Source organism: Tribolium madens, unplaced genomic scaffold (genome assembly GCF_015345945.1).
Source record: "Tribolium madens isolate multiple individuals breed KSU strain unplaced genomic scaffold, Tmad_KSU_1.1 Scaffold_20;HRSCAF=117;Tcas5.2_LG4, whole genome shotgun sequence".
Classification (NCBI taxonomy): Eukaryota; Metazoa; Arthropoda; class Insecta; order Coleoptera; family Tenebrionidae; genus Tribolium; species Tribolium madens.
This window is the reverse complement of record NW_025400985.1, coordinates 10,609,172-10,626,659: the sequence shown is the minus strand read 5'-3', so window position 1 is coordinate 10,626,659 and position 17,488 is coordinate 10,609,172. Positions and strand designations below refer to the sequence as shown.

Genomic DNA, 17,488 nt, shown 5'->3' with positions numbered 1-17,488 from the left:
CGATTTACTTGAACTTAATTTAATTTATTTAATTATCAAAATTGGTCACGTTGAGTCCTTTTGCTCGAGATAGTGTGCCAAATTACGCCTGAATCTCCGTAATCTTTCTTCTTCTCGCTTTTGCTTTAACGAGTCGAATGAGGGAGCTGCGTTTTGGGAACTGTAAAATAAATTTAGAGTAGATTGATTATACAATAGGTAATGTAAAACACGACCTGTCGAGAGGTTGAGTTTGTTTAAAAATATCCTGAATGTGGGGCCGCTTTTGGTCATTATCGCGCAAAGACATGATCGTCAGTTGCTCGTCGACTTCTTCAATGACCTCCTCGAGTTTTTTCTTTGGTATTGTCTCCCACATTTCTTGTTCCGAATCGTTCGAAGTACTGTCACTTCTCACAATTTTGCGTAAAAGACTTACAACCGAATTTGATCTTTTCCTCAAGTTGTTGGACGAAGCGTAGATTCGGTACGAGGAACCTCCAATGAGATCGTCCTCGTGTTTTGACATTAAATTCGCCGTGGAGGGTAAAGGGTGCATTTCGCGGTACTGTTCGGTTTCCGGGGTGTAGGGCAATTCCTCCGGGAGAACTTGGTCCCAATAATGGTCTTTGATCAACTCCGGGTGTTCATGATGCATTTCGTCGACGATTAAATACGAAATCTGCAAATTCCTGTCAACCATCCAGTTGAGTTCAAAGTCATCGTCGTCATCTCCGAAAGGGTTGATCAGAGTTTCGGCAACTTTCAACCACCCCATATAGAAAAAGAACTGCAAGAGTGTGAAAAGGGGGAAATAACTGTCAAAAACATATCCGTGTCCTGCGACACACTGGTGTCCCATTAAAGCCGAGAGGAAATAAGTGTAAACAGCCAAAGTGACCACTTGGGTGTAAACCAGCGGAATGCTAATCCTGTCATAATTGATCAAAATCCCGCATTTTCCGCGAAACGCATTGATTTCGTCAAGCATCGTCTTGACGGCGAAATCGTCCCGAATCCGGCCTTCTTTGCGAGCTCGCGTCACGATGCTCGAAGCCCAAACTAGTGGCAGCCAGTGTTTGGAATAAGAAGGAAACTTCTGGTTCAATCCTTGGATCACTTTCTTCTCGCTCTCTTCAAGCAAACCAGCTTTCAGCAAATGATCCAGAGTTGGGAATCGTTTTTTTACTTTGGGGGAAATATTGGAGAAGAGCATTGTGACAGAGAGACAAACGTAACGCATTATTGTTCGTCGCATGACTCGGCCGCGTTCGTCCTACGATAAAACTTTTCGGACGTTTTTAAACGATTTTCTACTTACTTGGCCGTGAATTGTCGCGCTCACGTAGACTGCGGTAGAGTCCGGGAAGGGAATTGAACGGTACTGGTCCCACCAACGGGCCATTACGATCGAAACATAAAATCCCAAAACGAAAGAAAGGGGGATGTAATTCGTGCTGGCGTTACAATACTGAACGATTTGGATAAACATTCTAAGAAAAATTAAGCCGAATTTTGGAAATTTGTACTTACTCACGACCGATCGGGCCCAAGATGTATCTATACGTGAGATTTAAGAAGTAATAAATAAACAAGAAAACTAGCAATTCTTTGTAGACAAGTTTGTAAATACTTCCCTTCCATCTAAAATAAATGTGTCATTAATTAATTAAAAATCAGCGTTGATTTACTTTAGTAATAATTTTAAAAAGCAGGAGAAGCCACGACAAGTTGCAACTTCTTTCGTATACGTCACAGTCATATTTGTTTAACTACTTACTAAATCACAGTTTTCTTATCAACTCCTACTCTTATCACCTTTTCTAACTCATAACACTTGGCCTTAATAAGTAATTAAGTTGGCGAACAGATCATTTCATTAGTTACAAAAAATTCCGATCGAGTATTGCGGACCTAAAACCTCATATAGGTTCTAAAAAATTGCAGCAATTTGTATTTATCTTACTAACATCCTGACCCGCAATTTTGTTCATTTGTTTTGTGGTGAATCATTTTTTTAATGTTTTTCGTGATGTATAATATCTCTATCTAAATATATAAATATTTATAACAGTTTTGCATTAGATTGAAAAATATATTGTATGTTAAAAAATGGAATCAAGCAATTTCTGATTATTAAACTATTCATTTTCTAGATTTTTTATGATTAAAAAATACCGTATGTCTAATAATGCGATCGCTTTTAAAGATTAATATTTTGCTAAGTTTGCTTTAAATTTTCCACTATTTTTTATTTATGCAAGAAGAACTAATAAGTATTTTATTGAATTTATTTTGCAATGTTGTTTTAAGTAACTATTTCTGATTGTGAATGCGGAAGTGTTTGTTGTAGGTGAAAAAGGTTGCTCATTTTTATTTCTCGCTTTTACAATAAAAGAGTTTTTACCTGTTTTATAACAGAAAACGCAAGAAAAATCGTAATGTGCTTTTTGATTTATTTAATTTTTAACGTACTTGTACATTGCTTAATTTAATATCACTATTAAAGTTTAAAGTAAGTATGAACGCTCTTTTGCTTTAAGTAATAAAATATATATACGTATCAGTTTATAAAATCACATTTTAATCAATCATATCTTATCTAACGTGTTATTTGCTAACGTTACTTAGGCGGAGATTCGTAAAAACAATGTAAATAATACTGTCTTAAATTACTGAAGCCGGTGAACTTGGACTCTGCGGTTCCTTTGAACTATCTTTGTCTAACAGAACTTCGCATTCTTCACCGTCTTCATTCGGCGTCGTACTAACGGACCTCAGGAGATTCACTTTTAATCTGAAAATTTTTTTCTTGAAGAATGTTCACTCGATTCTTGCATTTCTCATTACCTGCTTAGTCTTTCCTCATCCCGCTTTTTCTTCAGTTCGCTGAATTCGTCTTTTTCTGATGATGAACTGCCAATACTGACATTATCGGTGGTATCTTTATAGTCATCTTGCGTGACTGGAGCCGATGTCGACAACGGAAAAGGGTCATAAACAGTCCTAAAATTACGCCAATTCCTTATTTTATAAACCACGCTTCCAATTAAATTCCTGATCAAAGTAATCTGCGACTTTGAAATTATATTGACAACATTGAAGTTTAACGTTAGAATTTGATAATTGTTGCCAACTTAATTTCAAATCACAGGCGACTTTGACTGGAAATTTAATTGACGACATGGTACCTCGTCCGTGTGTTGAGCGAGTTCGGCACGCTGATGGGCTCCGAGTGGGGTGGTGGTCCAAACACCCCGAGAACACTAGGTCGGTTTTCATTGGCTGATTTTTGCGAAGTTATTGTCGTTTGCTCATCCACTTCTTCGATAACTTCAGTCGCAAACTTTTTGGAGTTTGTGGGATTCTTCACATTGACTTGAGTCAATTCTTGACTTTCCTCCGGTTTTGGTTTATCTTCTTTGCTCAAGAATCGTTTCAACATGCTAGTCACTGAGCCCGCTCTGGAAATCGGCCGCGAATCAGGGACGGAATTCCCCATTCCCATCGATGTTTGCGAATTGCCTCTTCCCGGCTTTGCTGAAAACATTATCCCACCACTGTTCATCATATCTCCTGAAAGTTCGTCGATTTTCAGAGATGAGGGTCCGATCAAGTCGGATTCGACGTTGGGGTGGACTTGTATGTTCGCCGTTGAGGGTAAAGGGTGGCTTTCGCGGGTCGAAGAGCCCGTGTAGGGGAGTTGTTGAGGGAAAACTTCGTCCCAATACTGGTCTCGGACCAGTTCAGGGTGCTCGTGGTGCATTTCGTCGACGATTAGATAAGAGACTTGCAAGTTTCGGTCGACCATCCAGTTGATTTCAAAGTCATCGTCGTCGTCGCCGAAGGGGTTGATCAACGATTCGGCCACTTTGAGCCAACCGACGTAGAAGAAAAATTGCAACGTTGTGAACACGGGGAAATATAAATCGAATTTGTACTCGTTTCCCTCGACCCACTGTTGGCCCATTAAAGTTGTAAAAAAATAACTATAAACGGCCAAAGTGACCACCTGGAAATCAAAATTGTACTAATTTTTCTTCTTAGAGAAATTCAAACTTACTTGGGTATAGACTAGAGGCACACTTATCATGTCATAACTTAATAAAAGTCCACACTGCCCTCGGAATTTATTCAACTCGTCTAGCATAGTTTTGACGGCAAAATCGTCCCTAATCCGACCCTCTTTCCGGGCACGTGTGACAATACTTGATGCCCACATAATCGGCAACCTTTAATATTAAATCGGTTACGAATTAACCCGTTTAGAAAACGACTTTACCAATGCTTCGAATAGTTGGGGAATTTTTTGTTCATATCAGCGATGATGTGCTTTTCGCTTTGATGCAATAACCCGGCTTCTATAAAATGGTCCAAAGTTGGAAACCTTTTTTTCACTCTTGGTGATATCATAGCGAACATCATCGTCACACACAGACACACATAACGCATGATGGTGCGTCTCATCACACGACCTCTTTCATCTTGCCCATGGACAGTAGCACTCACAAAAACGGCCAAAGGATCAGGGAAAGGGATTGCCGTGTACTGATTCCACCAACGTGTCATCACTACAGATACATAGAAACCCAACACAAAAGACAACGGGATCAAATTGCTATATTCTTTGCAATATCGCACCACGTTTTCGAAGATCTCTTTGCCCTGATCGTCCAACAGAAAGCGATACATGAAATTGAAGCTGTAATATAGCATTAGGAAAACGATAAGGTCCAACCAGACCAGCTTGTATATACTGCCTTTCCATCTAAAAAGGAAACAAAACTATGTATTTTTCAGTTTAGAGTTATTGCAAAACTTTGTGCTCTACCAATATGCAATTTTTTCAATCAATTCTTTCAAATCAATTTATTACACATTTTGAAATACCAAAAACGTTGAAAAAGACAAGAAAAATTCAAGCTTGGCTTTTTATCCTTTTTTTATATGTATTACAAATTTGTAACTTTTGAAAAAGTTGTAAATCAAGCCAGATAATATTCTCCAAACTATAGAAAAATTCAAAAAGACCGTACTAGGGAGGTTTTTAAAACCATTCATTACTCTCAAAACAACCTTTATTTTACTATAAGAATTTTTTATGACTTCAGACAAATTTGGGTTTTTGAATTTTTTGGAATATGATGTTTACTTTAGTTGGACAGTTGGTATGACAGACTATACTGCAACTGTGAATTGTCATTGGACTGACAAAAAAATGTATATAAATCGACGCCAAAAATAAATTTCAACTAAAACTTTCACTTTGAATTTTTCAATGGTATAGCTTGTTCCAAATCTGGTGGCGAACTGACGTTGTCAAAAATGACAGAATTTTGACACTAAACATATGTTTACTATTTAAAAAAATATTGTTCATAGGCGTCGTATGAAATAATATTTTAAAACCACCGTTATTCTTTAAAAAAATATAATAAGTAGGTACTCGTACATAAGATGAAAAATGATGAACAAATTATTAAATTGTTAACGCATGAAAAGAATTTTCAAAAATGATATTCCTAACAATCCTTGTCTTCAAAATTTTTAGAGAAAAAAAGTACGCCCATGTATTTTTTTATCTTAACCAAGTGGGCGCACTCCAAGTGTCTTTTCTGTCACTGTCAGTTCGCCACCAGATATGGAATAAGCTCTAGTTTTAGTTGTACCTAGTTGTTAGTGAAAAGTCAAATTTGACGTTAAAGCCTACTGTACATTAAATTTTCAGAAAATCTTAAAATTTTGATGTCCCATTTTTTTGTTCGGCATGGTAGTACCAAATTCACATTCACTCTGCACGTTGAAAAAAACGGAAACCGGAAATCCTTAATAATATTTATAAGAAATAGCTAATTTATACATAGTTTTCATTTTTAATTAGTAATAATCTTGAATAAAGTGAATACAATGAGTTGAAATTAATACTGCAGTGTGAAGAAAATAGTGTTACAAAATTTTGATTCAGTCATCAATTATTTCGTGTGGGAACAACTTGTTACAAGTTACAACAACGAAAATCACACAAGAGCGGTAAGCTAATAAAAATAGCTCTGGTATTTACCTTCTTAATAATTTGAGAAAGCAACCCAATCCTCGACAAGTTGCCACTTCGGCTGTGTATGTGACAGTCATGATTGTAACTTAAATCAATCGATTTCAATGCAATTTACTGCAGACAAATAAGTAATAATAATGACTGTCACCTGACCACCAACATAACAATAATTACAACAAACTAAATGATGTGCAAACATGTGATGTTTGCTAAAAGGAGTTGTCAAAATTTGTAAGAAACGTGATTCATTATGACATGCTTCTTAACACCTCTATAAAAAATATTAAACTATTCACAAAAAACAACCTAACCTATCACAAAAACACAGGTTAGGGCCATAAAAAAAGAGACAAAAAATAAGGATTCACGCATGCGCGGTAATTTTGGTTTGACAGTGACAGTTTCAAAAATTCCTAGTAAAAATTCAAAACGGGAATTTCTGGTTTTTCTTATTGGAATATGCATCTAGCTTAACAAATCAGAATACCTTTATGTTAATGCTTGCGTTATACGTTTTTTTTAAAAAAGCGATTTAGATGTTGACATTTAATCATTTATGAATTTGACAGAATTTGACATTTTTCATATACGGTCAAGACATTGGAACTATTATTTCTTTTTCTAACTTTTTAATATTTAAGTAATTAATTTACGTGTAATATACGAACTAGTTTTGGAGAAAGTTTTCTCACTTTTTTTTCTCTTTTAAGTTAAGTTTTTATTTTAAAATTTGAAATAATAAAAAACGCCCTTTTGATGATCTATTCCAAACACTAATGGTGTTATTATTACTCTTTTTACCCCTTTAAATAATGGACAGAAAATGTAAAGTTGTAAGCTTCCATAACCTCAATCATACGCCCAACCAAAGTGAGATCTAATACAATCGGCTCCAATTAAAAAAATACTTACTAATCCTTGTTCAATGAAGTGCTGATAAGAAAAACCAGTCATCGCAGTCACATCATTTGATAAAGCGTGTGTGGAATTAGGTGACCGAAAAGTTCGCAAAAAGAGACAATATGCGGCTCATTATTTTGGAGTCTTCGAGTTCAGTCGCAGAATGGGCCGCGAAATACGTCATGAAACGAATAAACGACTTCAATCCAGGTCCCGACCGATATTTCGTTCTTGGATTACCAACAGGTAATTTTCCATTAAAGTCTGTCCTCAATTTAATACATAAATCCACTGATTAGGAAGCACTCCATATGGAATGTACCAAAAACTGATCGAGTTTTACAATGCCGGAAAAGTCTCTTTCAAATATGTGAAAACATTCAACATGGATGAATATGTAAATCTGCCTAGAGACCACCCTGAAAGTTACCATTACTACATGTGGAATAACTTTTTCAAACACATAGACATTGACCCCCAAAACGCGCATATACTCGACGGTAACGCTTCTGATTTAGTGGACGAATGCAACAATTATGAGAAAAAGATTTCTGAGGCTGGAGGCGTGGAATTGTTCATTGGGGGAATTGGTCCCGATGGCCACATTGCGTTTAATGAGCCAGGGTCGTCACTTGTGTCACGTACAAGGGTTAAGACTCTAGCTCAGGATACCCTAGAGGCCAACGCACGCTTTTTTGACAATGACATTAGTAAAGTGCCTAAACAAGCTTTGACTGTAGGAGTTGGAACTGTGATGGATGCAAAAGAAGTTGTCTAAAATTAACTATTTGGCTTATTTTATTTCCTTGGTTATTTTTAGGTCATGATTTTGATCACTGGAACACATAAGGCTTTTGCGTTGTACAAAGCAATTGAAGAAGGGGTTAATCATATGTGGACCGTTTCTGCTTTTCAACAGCATCCTCATACTTTAATGATTTGTGATGAGGATGCGACTTTAGAATTGAGAGTCAAAACTGTTAAATACTTTAAGGTAATTCAGGGTTTTACTTTGGAACGCTTATTGTCATTAACATTTGTGGTTGCGGTGTTGGTTTTGTTCAGTTTTTTTGTTTGTTTATAACATTTTGTCTTTAAATACAGGCCCTGAGCAATGTGCATCATAAACTTATTGAAGGGGATGTCTCTCTTGACAAAATGAGGACAATCCATTAACTTGGATTTTTCTCTAAATAAGAGGCCTTAAGGTAATTTTTCTTGTAAACGTTCTAAAAGCATTCTTGAGCTGTTTCACTAAAATATTATGATAGTTGATTTTTTTAATTATTTCAACTAAAAATTTTGTTTCAGAGTTTATCAACAGTACATAATCAGTTGGTGGAAGGATGATAAAAAAACTTTATTTTATATTAGTACTCTTACACATGCATCCTATATCTCGGGATTTTTCTATTGCCGTTCTGTCACTCTTCACTTTTTTTCTGTAGAAAATAATGAACTTTCTTTGGCTCTAAATTTGTCAGTAGGGTTCAGTTGTAACACAAATTCATCTTTTAAAAAACGCAGTTGTGACTTGACAGTGTGGCAATAGAGAGATCAACAGAAAAGTATAATTAATACATGTGTTTTTGCTATTATTTTATGAAATAAATAATAAAACTTGCTGGATTTTTGTCGTTATTAAAACTAATCCTTAAAAAAATTAGATTGACAACACTGAATTAATGTATGTACGGGTATAGCATATTTATAATACGAATATTATTTTTTCCTACAATTATCTCATCCAAATTTATGTCGATTCAAATTTATGTAACTCGGTTTAATTCTAAGTAATTCTGAATAGTCAAAAAAAAACATTTGTTTAAAACAACATAACATTATTTTCCCTGCACGTAAACAATTAAAAAAAAACAACTAAAAAGTTGAAAAAAAAAACATTCTTAAGGCTACTAACTACTAACTCGTAAAAAGTTACAGGAGATGAACTTTAGTTTTATTTAAGGAAATATTGAAAAAAATCAAAAGCAAAACAACCAGGAATGATGGCTATAATTGCATATACGTTGGAATAAGAAACATTTTTTTTGAACTTACAGTAGGTAGGTAATAATCTTTTCCAAATCAGAATAAAAAAGAACTACAAAGTGATCCACAATAACTGAATATGTTGGCAATCCTGACCCTAATTTTTAAAGCTTACCATTAGATCAGTCTTTCTGGATCACTTCGTATAAATTAAGAATTATAATAAAATAATGACTCACGATTTATTCTTTAGTGCTCCACTTTTTATTAAATTGTTGCAAAAATGCATCTTTAAGTACTTAATCCAAAAATATTCCGAACTAATTGTAACATTTAATTTTCGATAATTATACAAAAAACATTAATTTAAACAAACACAAAGTTCTGTTGACTGTTTTATGCAGAAGTACGTCAATTCCGAACCAATTATAGCTGTTAAAAGTCACAAGATTTGCGAGAAAATTTCCTCTCACAGGTCATCAGGTCGATCTGACATAATTTGATAATGTTGCTCTTCCTTAAAGTGTTAAATGTTTTTGTTCTATCTGTTGACAAAGTCAATCATCAATAATACCAATAAGATTTAAAGATCAATTGAATTTTTACTCTTCAAATAATCCATTAACGCAAACTATCAGAAAATTTTAACAATTCAATTCTGACAAAATATTAAATAATAAATATACAGGTTGACAATTCGACATGTATCTAGAGTCTAATAATCAATTTCTAAAATTAATAGCTATCTCCAAGGTTAGATAAACGAAAATATTATTGATTTTTAACTCGACCACATGCGTCATCTAGCAGAAAAATACCGAAGAACTGCGTTATGCAATTGCTCGTTTCAGTTACAAAAAATAACCCAAAGTGTTGAAAATTTAGGACAAACTAAATATTTTTATACTGATATGGACAATACGGAAATAAAAACGTCAAAAACCGATAAATTTTGATTATTTATAGCGTTTATACGTAAACATCGATGCAAAATGTGAGTTAAGTGTCACGAAGAGGTCTGAAGAGGTCATGACGTCATTATATTAAGGGTCACTGGTTTATACATGGTCAGCAGTAACAACAAGGTCCGTACTAAGATATTTTTAGAGGGTTTTTATGCCCCCACATGTATGCAAAGGTACGCAGTCCACATTTAGAACAATGCTTTTATCAGTGAATCATCTACTTTGTTAGCTACTTTAGACAATGAGATAATATCGGTTATATCTGATTCTAGTCAAGGGGCAGTAAGAGAGCAACTCGAAACTCCAACATTTGGGCTATAATAATTTTCCACGACTAAAAATACAGGCTGCGCCAGAACTCGAGCCCCAGAAAAAAATGTCATGTAAAGTAAGATACCAAGAACATGGAAAAAATCTTGAAAAAATCTATCTATAAAAATTTCGAAGTTATTATGAGAGTTTAAATTTTGCACTTTCACTCTATTTATTTTTGTTGAAAAAATAATTTTCCAAGTTTTTTGGTACAGCCTATTAGAAAAGGAAGTTGTATCTAAAATTGTAACTTTGTTTAATGTTATTTGTGGCTTTTATTGGCAAAATTTTTGTACCTTCACTAAATAATTATAAAAAAAACATATACAAGATTATTAGTATTATTAGACATAAAAAAATGTCAAATGTTAAAGAATAAATGTCAAAATTTTTTGACAGAATTTTTTAAAGATTTTATCCATATTCCTGGTATCTTACCTTAAAGTTGGAGACAAAATACTTTGGTCGTCAATGAGTGACATTAAATTGTAAAGCATGCTTTAGGACTGTTAACCTTATTTTTAGCTACTGTCAATCATAGTTGACAAGTTGTACATATTTTTGATAGGAAAATACAATAGCTGTCATTAATTTGAAATTGTCATTCATTTTAACGTTAAAGCTTGAATTACATTAAAGTGTCAGAAAAGTGACGACCAAAGTATTTTGTCTCCAACTGTACATGGCATTTTTCCCTGGGGTGCGAGTTCTGGCGTACCCTGTATAGTTATTAACCTCATACATATACATAGTACCACAATAATCAATACACAATTTGCTTTTTTCAGTATAAATAAAATTTAAGAGTGATCTATGACTTAACTTTGAATACTGACGCAATTTTTTACGAAAAAATTATCGTGACGAAAAAATTGAATTAAAAAAAGTTTTTGGCCAAAGATTTAACAAATCTTTTTTCTAATACCTAATTTCTAGTAAGTTGGTATTATTTATAGTAAAAACACAAAAAATGATTTATACAAACTAGAACACTAGTTCAAAAATTGTTAAGAGTACGTTCCTGCCCTCTGATGCAAATGCTAATTACAAAAAATAAAAACCCCACAATTAATGAATTGAGATATTAATTTTTTACGGCTTGTGGAGCAATGTTAGGAAAATTATTGAATTATATCAGTTACAAAAATTTCCGAAATCCGTTACTAAAAAAATAAATATTGTTAATTATTACATAATTAATTTAAAAAATATAAACATAAACGTTTCAATTTATTTGACGATTATTGCTCAGTCATGCGGTGACAGCTCCATTAATTTTTTTTTTCTGTTATTATCGCAGATAATTGCTTCTTAGGGGCAATTAATGCATTCAGTGCTCCTAATGGGCCCCAGTTACCATCCCGAGATAAGATTTTCTAAGTTCATTATCTGATAAATTAAAGTTTTTACTTGATTTTCGCTCTTGGTATTCTCAGTGAATTTATATTTTTTTCTATTTATTTTTCTATTATATATAATAAATTGACATTATTTTACTAAAGACAGACAATTAAAATAAGTAATTCCTTATTGATATACTTTTCAACTGAAATTAATTAATGGTTTTATCTTTACAAAAAAGAATTTGTGATTTTTTGCAATATTTGTGTATTTTTGTGTAATCTAATACAAAAAATATATCTTTATGTTTGTTTAATTAACAACTAGACAAAAAATTTATAAATCACGTTGACAAAAAAAAACGGATATCAAAATCTATGCAACAAAAATGTGAAATACTATAATTTATAGTTAAAAAGGTTAAACATAGATCAGATTTTTTTACGTGAAGCAACATTTCTCGTAAACAAATCAGAATTTAGTCAAAACAATTCTTAAATTTGGAACAATTGTATAATCCAATATTGAGACCACAATTAACACTTGAAACTTAATTGAAAAAAATTGAAAATAGAATTTTATCTGCAAGAATTAATGTTATTTCAGATGTTCTGGTTGTCTGAAGGACAGGAGAATGTCAAAAACTCGAGTACAAAGTACAGTTGATTGACATCAGCACGTACACATAATTTGCAGAAATTAAGTAAATTAGCAAAATTTTTTCCTTAAAAAAAATTGGAGTAAACATTTCGTCAGTTAACTACCTATGACTGAATTATGGAAACACATCTGTAATTGAATCTGAACATTGGACTACCGCATAAAAAATAATAAAAACAGTAGGTAAATTATTCTCAATTATAAAATAATTAACACAATTTGTCGTGGATTCGTAATCCAAAACTCTTTTGTTTGAATAAATTAACAAAAGGGAAAAACAGGTAAATTAGGAAATAAAACAAGGCTCATTTTGGTGTATTAGGGAGTGCATATCAAGTAGTGATAAGGATAATATCACCGACATATTTTTTTTCCTACCCAAACATTTTTTTTAACTTTTTAGAATCTTTGCAGCATTAGCTTTACAAGATACCACAATCAGGCAAAGATTACACAATGTGATCATAAAGTAAAATTTCACATAGTAAATTATGTAATTATATTAATTAACTCATGCTGTCCAAAAACCGCCAAAATAATTGTTTTGTTATTTTATTCTACAAAATAGTTGTGAATTTTATGCAGAACTATAACATTTTTGGCAGTTTCATTTTATTTTGTATCTACAACATTAAGCTTTATCAGTTATCAATTATTATACATCACTTGGTAAGTTAATTAATGACATATATGAAGGGGAAATCATTATATGGTTTTTGGGGGTGACTAAAATAGTCTGGCAATACCTCAGTTACGGATCTGCGCAACCCACTAATTTGTACAAGATAATTTTTCCCAACAGATATGTGAATTTAGGACCACAGAAGCGATGATGAAGAAAACAGTGGAGATTAACAAAGAAAACCACCCGGATGGGAATATTTCGTTGCTTTGTAAAGCATGTGACTTTAGACTGTTCGTACAAAGAAATAAAGGAAAAATACATAATTAATTAGTGAAATTCCTTTGAAAAATCCCAGATTAAATCAAAACTTTCAGACAAACAGTCTGGCAAAACAACACAGAGCAAACGGAAACGTAGTTGTGTGGAAATTGAATAAACACAACACCCTCGCATGATTATCAAAACTTTTCCTTCCTAACAACTGAACTTCTAACTACCAGGGGTCAACTTTTTATCTTTAACATTTTTACGATAAATGATTGATGAAAGTTTGCAGATGTTAAATTGTTATTCATTGTGATACAGTTTTCTTTGAATTTTTGCCCTTGGCACAAAATTGCTCTACTTCCACACACCATTCATTGCTATCCTCAATAGTAAACAACTTCCTTCAATCATCCAATAAAAATCGAATCACCTATTGGAGTTCATTCACTCCTTTCATTCATTCTTCGTCCAAACCCCCAAATTAGCCAATCGATAAGTCCCAAATTCAACTGAATTTCCAGCATGTTCCTTACAGTTTTCATTGCGTACCACACCACTTATTCCAACCAATCACGAGCGTCTCTTTGACGTCACCTCCCCACTATTTTGAACCACGTTATCGAGTTTATTATTATCCGCAGATTCTCCAAAGAATTTCATTGCTCTCTTGAACAGTAACAAGACAGTGCACACACGTGAGACAAGTGACAAAGCGCGTGATAACGAATTAGTGAGATTTTTATGTGATAATTTGTGATAGAATATGAATCTTTCGTTTGCTGGTTGCGGATTCCTCGGCATTTACCACGTCGGAGTGGCATGTTGTTTTCGCAAATATGCCCCCCATTTACTGCTAAACAAAATATCCGGGGCCTCCGCGGGGGCCATCGCCGCCTGCTGTCTCCTCCTAGACCTACCATTAGGTAATTTTAAGCATTTGAACATTCCAAATTTTAATGTTATGCAACAACAGGTGATGCATTAAAACAATTTTGTTGTTAACAACAACACGACCTTTATTCTTTGTTGCCACATTTCGCACGTGTTGTTTATCTCCTCATTCATTTCCTTCGAATTTCTCTATAATACGCAGTTTGATAACAAACAATAATATTGTTTCAGCACTGATAATCCACCGCTTCAGTAAACATGTTTAAATTAGCAAAAATCGCGATAAATTAGTAAAATCGTTCAAATTCGATTTTTATTTTATTTACAGTTCTCGAAATAAATGGTGTCAATAATATTTGTTCGATTTATCTCGCCGTAATCATTAAATATAAATATGAATCAGCTTTTAGAAATCTATTGTTTGTTACAATCTTAAAAATGGGGAGTTATGTATAAATTACCACAAAAACAAACACGAATTACAAATAATTATTTAATAAAAAAAGTTATTGAACTGCGATGCGATTACAATGTGTGTTTAAACTTGTGTGAAAATAAACAAGAAATTTTCAGGTGAAACGACCAGTGATGTGCTTCGGGTGGCAACAGAGGCTCGAAGACGGTCTTTGGGTCCGTTCAACCCCTCGTTCAACATACACAATCTCCTGTTGGAAGGATTAGAAAAATTCCTCCCTGACGATGCTCATATCCGTGTCAGTGGTAAACTTCACATTTCACTGACACGTGTCCACGATGGAAAAAATGTCATTGTTTCGCAATTCGATAGTCGGGAAGAACTCATCCAGGCCCTTCTTGCCTCCGCGTTCATTCCGATTTTTTCCGGAATTATTCCACCGAAATTCAAGGGGGTGCGATACATGGATGGGGGGTACAGCGATAATTTACCGACCCTTGATGAAAACACTATTACCGTTAGTCCCTTTTGTGGGGAAAGTGATATCTGTCCCAGAGATGATAGTTCACAGTTGTTTCATGTAGGTTTTCAGCATTGCTGGTCAATTGGGGGATTAATTTTTGTTTGTTTTTAGATTAACATAGCTAATACTAGTATAGAGTTGTCGAAACACAATATTTATAGAATTATGCGGATTTTGTTTCCGCCCAAACCGGAAGTTTTGTCAAATATGTGCAAACAGGGATTTGACGATGCTCTCAGATTTTTGCACAGGAATAATCTTATCAATTGCACGAGGTGTTTGGCCGTTCAGTCCACTTTTGTCGTCTCGGATACCTTGGAGGAGAACTTGGAGTACGACCCTCAGTGCAAGGAGTGCAAGCAACACAGACAAGTGAGTTCAGTTCAAAAATTGTTCAGCAGCGTGACCTCTGGACAAAATATTTTGGTGTTAATTATAGAAATTGCCGCTTCAAATTTAGATCTATCAAGTTCATTGCTGATAATTCGAGCAGTAGTAGGTGGTTACAGTTAATTATCAAATTAATGAAACATAATAATTCCGTTTAGCAATTAATAACGATCAATTTAGATAATTATTGAGAAATTGGCCAGACTAATTAATAAAAAATTCCTTTGACTTGTAGATTATTTAGTCTAGTCTAGATAGCAACTAAATTCCTATTTTTTTTTTCAGGAAGCGCTTGTCTCCAACATGCCCGACACCGTTTTGAGTATATTCCAAGAGGCGATAGATTCGGCCAACAACGGTTTACTTAATTGGGTGTTCAAACACCGGGGCATGAAACTGTTATCCGTTCTTAGTCTTCCATATACATTGCCTGCGGACATGGTGTATGCCACATTTACCAAGTAAGTGTCCCATTCGCCCATAATTTCTAACCCACAAATCCATGGGGCATGATAACATCACTAACACTTACAGATTAGGCGTAATTCCCGCTGTTAAAAAGGCCCCCATGGTAATCTCTCGAACTGTAACAGATTATAATTTTATGAGTGCCGTTGGTAGCCATTTTGAGACTAGGTCTTTCCGGTTTCGTAGCTTGAGGAATCCTATGATCGAAGCTAATGCCTTAATGCCTTGTTCTGCATGTTCTCATTTAAATAACGAAAAGAGGTGATTACTAATGTTTTGGTCTCGTTACAAATGTCCTGTTTTGTATTCTTCTTATTTATGAAATTGGGACTAATGAATTTTTTTTCAAGGTTAATGGCTGCAGCTCCTCAAGTAGGCAACACAGTCTGGGACGTTAGTAAATATTTCATGGATCAACTATCACATATTCTCAATAGAGTCAATAAAAAACGGGAACAACTCAGTGCGAAAATTATTTGCCAATTGGACGTAACTGAATATGGAGGAAGTAAGTATTTAGGGTTTTGTCAAACTTTGTACTAATTTGTTTTTTAGGTGATGTTGAAGCTTGTCAGGATGCATTGTCCACTAAAAATAAAATGAACTTGAACTTTACTCTCAACATAGATGATAGGTAAGTGTTTTTCAAGTACACGCAATAATTATAAAGTCTAAAGTCCGGTACTAAACAATGAAACTTATAATTTACCTTTTTTTTAATTTCAGCGATCTACCTTTGGCTCAAAGTCCAGGCCGCAAATTTACCACGACTAAAATCCTCCAAAGAAAACCTAGTCTTACAATAAATAGAACCGATACCGGAGATGACGACACTTTCGAGCACATTTTGCAAGTAACGTCCCATCATGAAACCATCATGGCTTACTATTATTTGGATGAAAATAATAAAGTTAAAGTCACGGAAATTTTCGACGTTACTGAAAGCGATTCCCCAATCGTGCAAACCTCGCATGAGAAAGAATTCAATAAAGGTTTGGAGTTTGATGATGATTGGGATGAATCTACTTGGACCACCACTCACGCTCTCGATGATCGTAAGTTGACAAATAAAGACCTAGAGACATATATTTAAGGCCATTTTTCATAGACATGTATCTAGACGAGAGGAGGAAGAGTTTGGCTGAAATGTCCGAGTATTCGCTTGAAGATCTTTTGGATAGAGACACCTCGAACTTGTTTTCCGACCCAGAAAGTGAGTGGACTGGAACTTACAAAATTGAAGAACCGGAAGATGAAGATGTGATACCAACAGCCGATCTGCGACCGGAATCAGACCAACCAAGTTATTTAAGGACCACTACGATACCCTCTTTTACATTCCACGAAGAGTCATAAGTTATTATTAATCTTTGAGTTAGGTATATTAAAAATCGTCATTTTGGTATAACCAAAAATGTGATATTGTATAAAGAAATGATATTTATTAAGTATTATATGACCATATTACGACTATTTATAATAACTTATGATAGTTTTTAGTTGTATAAAAAGTGTAAGTATTGTTATTAGTTAAGGTAATCTTTTATATTGTTCAGAATAAAAACGGTTGTACATCTGTGTTTGTTTGTTTACCCCAATCCCTTCTTATCTAATGACCTAAGATTTGCAACAGCGGCCAAAAAGCGCACCGAAACATTTCTCGTAAAACAACGTCATTCGACATGCAAATAATAAAAATTAAAGCTTT

At 34.1% G+C, this 17,488-nt stretch overlaps 4 protein-coding genes across 12 annotated transcripts; 2 read left to right on the top strand and 2 right to left on the bottom strand.

Moving 5' to 3' along the window:
* Positions 1-3: 3 nt before the first annotated feature.
* On the bottom strand, positions 4-1,812 carry LOC123005019 (bestrophin-4). 2 transcript variants are annotated; one of them, XM_044398605.1, is made up of 5 exons: positions 1,671-1,812; positions 1,513-1,623; positions 1,301-1,472; positions 216-1,255; positions 4-160 (listed from the first exon to the last, which is right to left on the bottom strand). In XM_044398605.1, the coding sequence occupies exons 1-5, from the start codon at positions 1,739-1,741 to the stop codon at positions 46-48; spliced, it is 1,509 nt and encodes a 502-aa protein (XP_044254540.1). In that variant the 5' UTR covers positions 1,742-1,812; the 3' UTR covers positions 4-45. The 2 variants fall into 2 exon arrangements, with proteins under 2 accessions (XP_044254540.1, XP_044254541.1); XM_044398606.1 differs by lacking the exon at positions 1,671-1,812 and having other exon boundaries at positions 1,301-1,450.
* A 611-nt stretch (positions 1,813-2,423) lies between these two features.
* Positions 2,424-9,598, bottom strand: LOC123004743 (bestrophin-2-like). Of its 4 annotated transcripts, XM_044398150.1 has the most exons (7): positions 9,498-9,598; positions 9,163-9,440; positions 4,262-4,747; positions 4,043-4,211; positions 3,171-3,991; positions 2,830-2,985; positions 2,424-2,776 (listed from the first exon to the last, which is right to left on the bottom strand). In XM_044398150.1, the coding sequence occupies exons 2-7, from the start codon at positions 9,210-9,212 to the stop codon at positions 2,647-2,649; spliced, it is 1,812 nt and encodes a 603-aa protein (XP_044254085.1). In that variant the 5' UTR covers positions 9,213-9,440; positions 9,498-9,598; the 3' UTR covers positions 2,424-2,646. The 4 variants fall into 4 exon arrangements, with proteins under 4 accessions (XP_044254085.1, XP_044254084.1, XP_044254086.1 ...); XM_044398149.1 differs by having other exon boundaries at positions 9,163-9,591; XM_044398151.1 differs by lacking the exons at positions 9,163-9,440; positions 9,498-9,598 and adding an exon at positions 6,947-8,529.
* On the top strand, positions 5,993-8,558 carry LOC123004746 (glucosamine-6-phosphate isomerase). 4 transcript variants are annotated; one of them, XM_044398155.1, is made up of 6 exons: positions 5,993-6,009; positions 6,966-7,180; positions 7,234-7,703; positions 7,755-7,928; positions 8,039-8,142; positions 8,246-8,558. In XM_044398155.1, the coding sequence occupies exons 2-5, from the start codon at positions 7,057-7,059 to the stop codon at positions 8,108-8,110; spliced, it is 840 nt and encodes a 279-aa protein (XP_044254090.1). In that variant the 5' UTR covers positions 5,993-6,009; positions 6,966-7,056; the 3' UTR covers positions 8,111-8,142; positions 8,246-8,558. The 4 variants fall into 4 exon arrangements, with proteins under 4 accessions (XP_044254090.1, XP_044254091.1, XP_044254089.1 ...); XM_044398154.1 differs by lacking the exon at positions 5,993-6,009 and adding an exon at positions 6,681-6,904; XM_044398152.1 differs by lacking the exon at positions 5,993-6,009 and having other exon boundaries at positions 6,682-7,180.
* Positions 9,599-13,740: 4,142 nt separating the features above from the next.
* Positions 13,741-17,356, top strand: LOC123004698 (patatin-like phospholipase domain-containing protein 2). 2 transcript variants are annotated; one of them, XM_044398085.1, is made up of 9 exons: positions 13,741-14,016; positions 14,558-14,979; positions 15,034-15,294; positions 15,598-15,773; positions 15,847-16,041; positions 16,131-16,288; positions 16,336-16,414; positions 16,507-16,835; positions 16,889-17,356. In XM_044398085.1, the coding sequence occupies exons 1-9, from the start codon at positions 13,857-13,859 to the stop codon at positions 17,134-17,136; spliced, it is 2,028 nt and encodes a 675-aa protein (XP_044254020.1). In that variant the 5' UTR covers positions 13,741-13,856; the 3' UTR covers positions 17,137-17,356. The 2 variants fall into 2 exon arrangements, with proteins under 2 accessions (XP_044254020.1, XP_044254021.1); XM_044398086.1 differs by lacking the exon at positions 15,847-16,041 and having other exon boundaries at positions 13,742-14,016.
* The last annotated feature ends 132 nt before the right edge of the window (positions 17,357-17,488 follow it).

What these genes read in the sequence shown, in the direction of transcription:
- LOC123004746 (XM_044398155.1), top strand. Translation starts at nt 7,057, where the DNA reads ATGCGGCTCATTATTTTGGAGTCTTCGAGTTCAGTCGCAGAATGGGCC. An exon ending in CGTTCTTGGATTACCAACAG is followed by an intron (nt 7,181 to 7,233) that starts GTAATTTTCCAT and finishes TCCACTGATTAG; the next exon opens with GAAGCACTCCATATGGAATG. An exon ending in CTGTGATGGATGCAAAAGAA is followed by an intron (nt 7,704 to 7,754) that starts GTTGTCTAAAAT and finishes GGTTATTTTTAG; the next exon opens with GTCATGATTTTGATCACTGG.
- LOC123004743 (XM_044398148.1), bottom strand. Translation starts at nt 6,111, where the DNA reads ATGACTGTCACATACACAGCCGAAGTGGCAACTTGTCGAGGATTGGGT. An exon ending in TTTCTCAAATTATTAAGAAG is followed by an intron (nt 4,748 to 6,040) that starts GTAAATACCAGA and finishes TTTCCTTTTTAG; the next exon opens with ATGGAAAGGCAGTATATACA. An exon ending in TCGCTCAACACACGGACGAG is followed by an intron (nt 2,986 to 3,170) that starts GTACCATGTCGT and finishes GCGTAATTTTAG; the next exon opens with GACTGTTTATGACCCTTTTC.
- LOC123004698 (XM_044398085.1), top strand. Translation starts at nt 13,857, where the DNA reads ATGAATCTTTCGTTTGCTGGTTGCGGATTCCTCGGCATTTACCACGTC. An exon ending in CATTTAAATAACGAAAAGAG is followed by an intron (nt 16,042 to 16,130) that starts GTGATTACTAAT and finishes TTTTTTTTCAAG; the next exon opens with GTTAATGGCTGCAGCTCCTC. An exon ending in CACTCACGCTCTCGATGATC is followed by an intron (nt 16,836 to 16,888) that starts GTAAGTTGACAA and finishes CATTTTTCATAG; the next exon opens with ACATGTATCTAGACGAGAGG.
- LOC123005019 (XM_044398605.1), bottom strand. Translation starts at nt 1,741, where the DNA reads ATGACTGTGACGTATACGAAAGAAGTTGCAACTTGTCGTGGCTTCTCC. An exon ending in TTTTTAAAATTATTACTAAA is followed by an intron (nt 1,624 to 1,670) that starts GTAAATCAACGC and finishes CATTTATTTTAG; the next exon opens with ATGGAAGGGAAGTATTTACA. An exon ending in GCGCGACAATTCACGGCCAA is followed by an intron (nt 1,256 to 1,300) that starts GTAAGTAGAAAA and finishes GTTTTATCGTAG; the next exon opens with GACGAACGCGGCCGAGTCAT.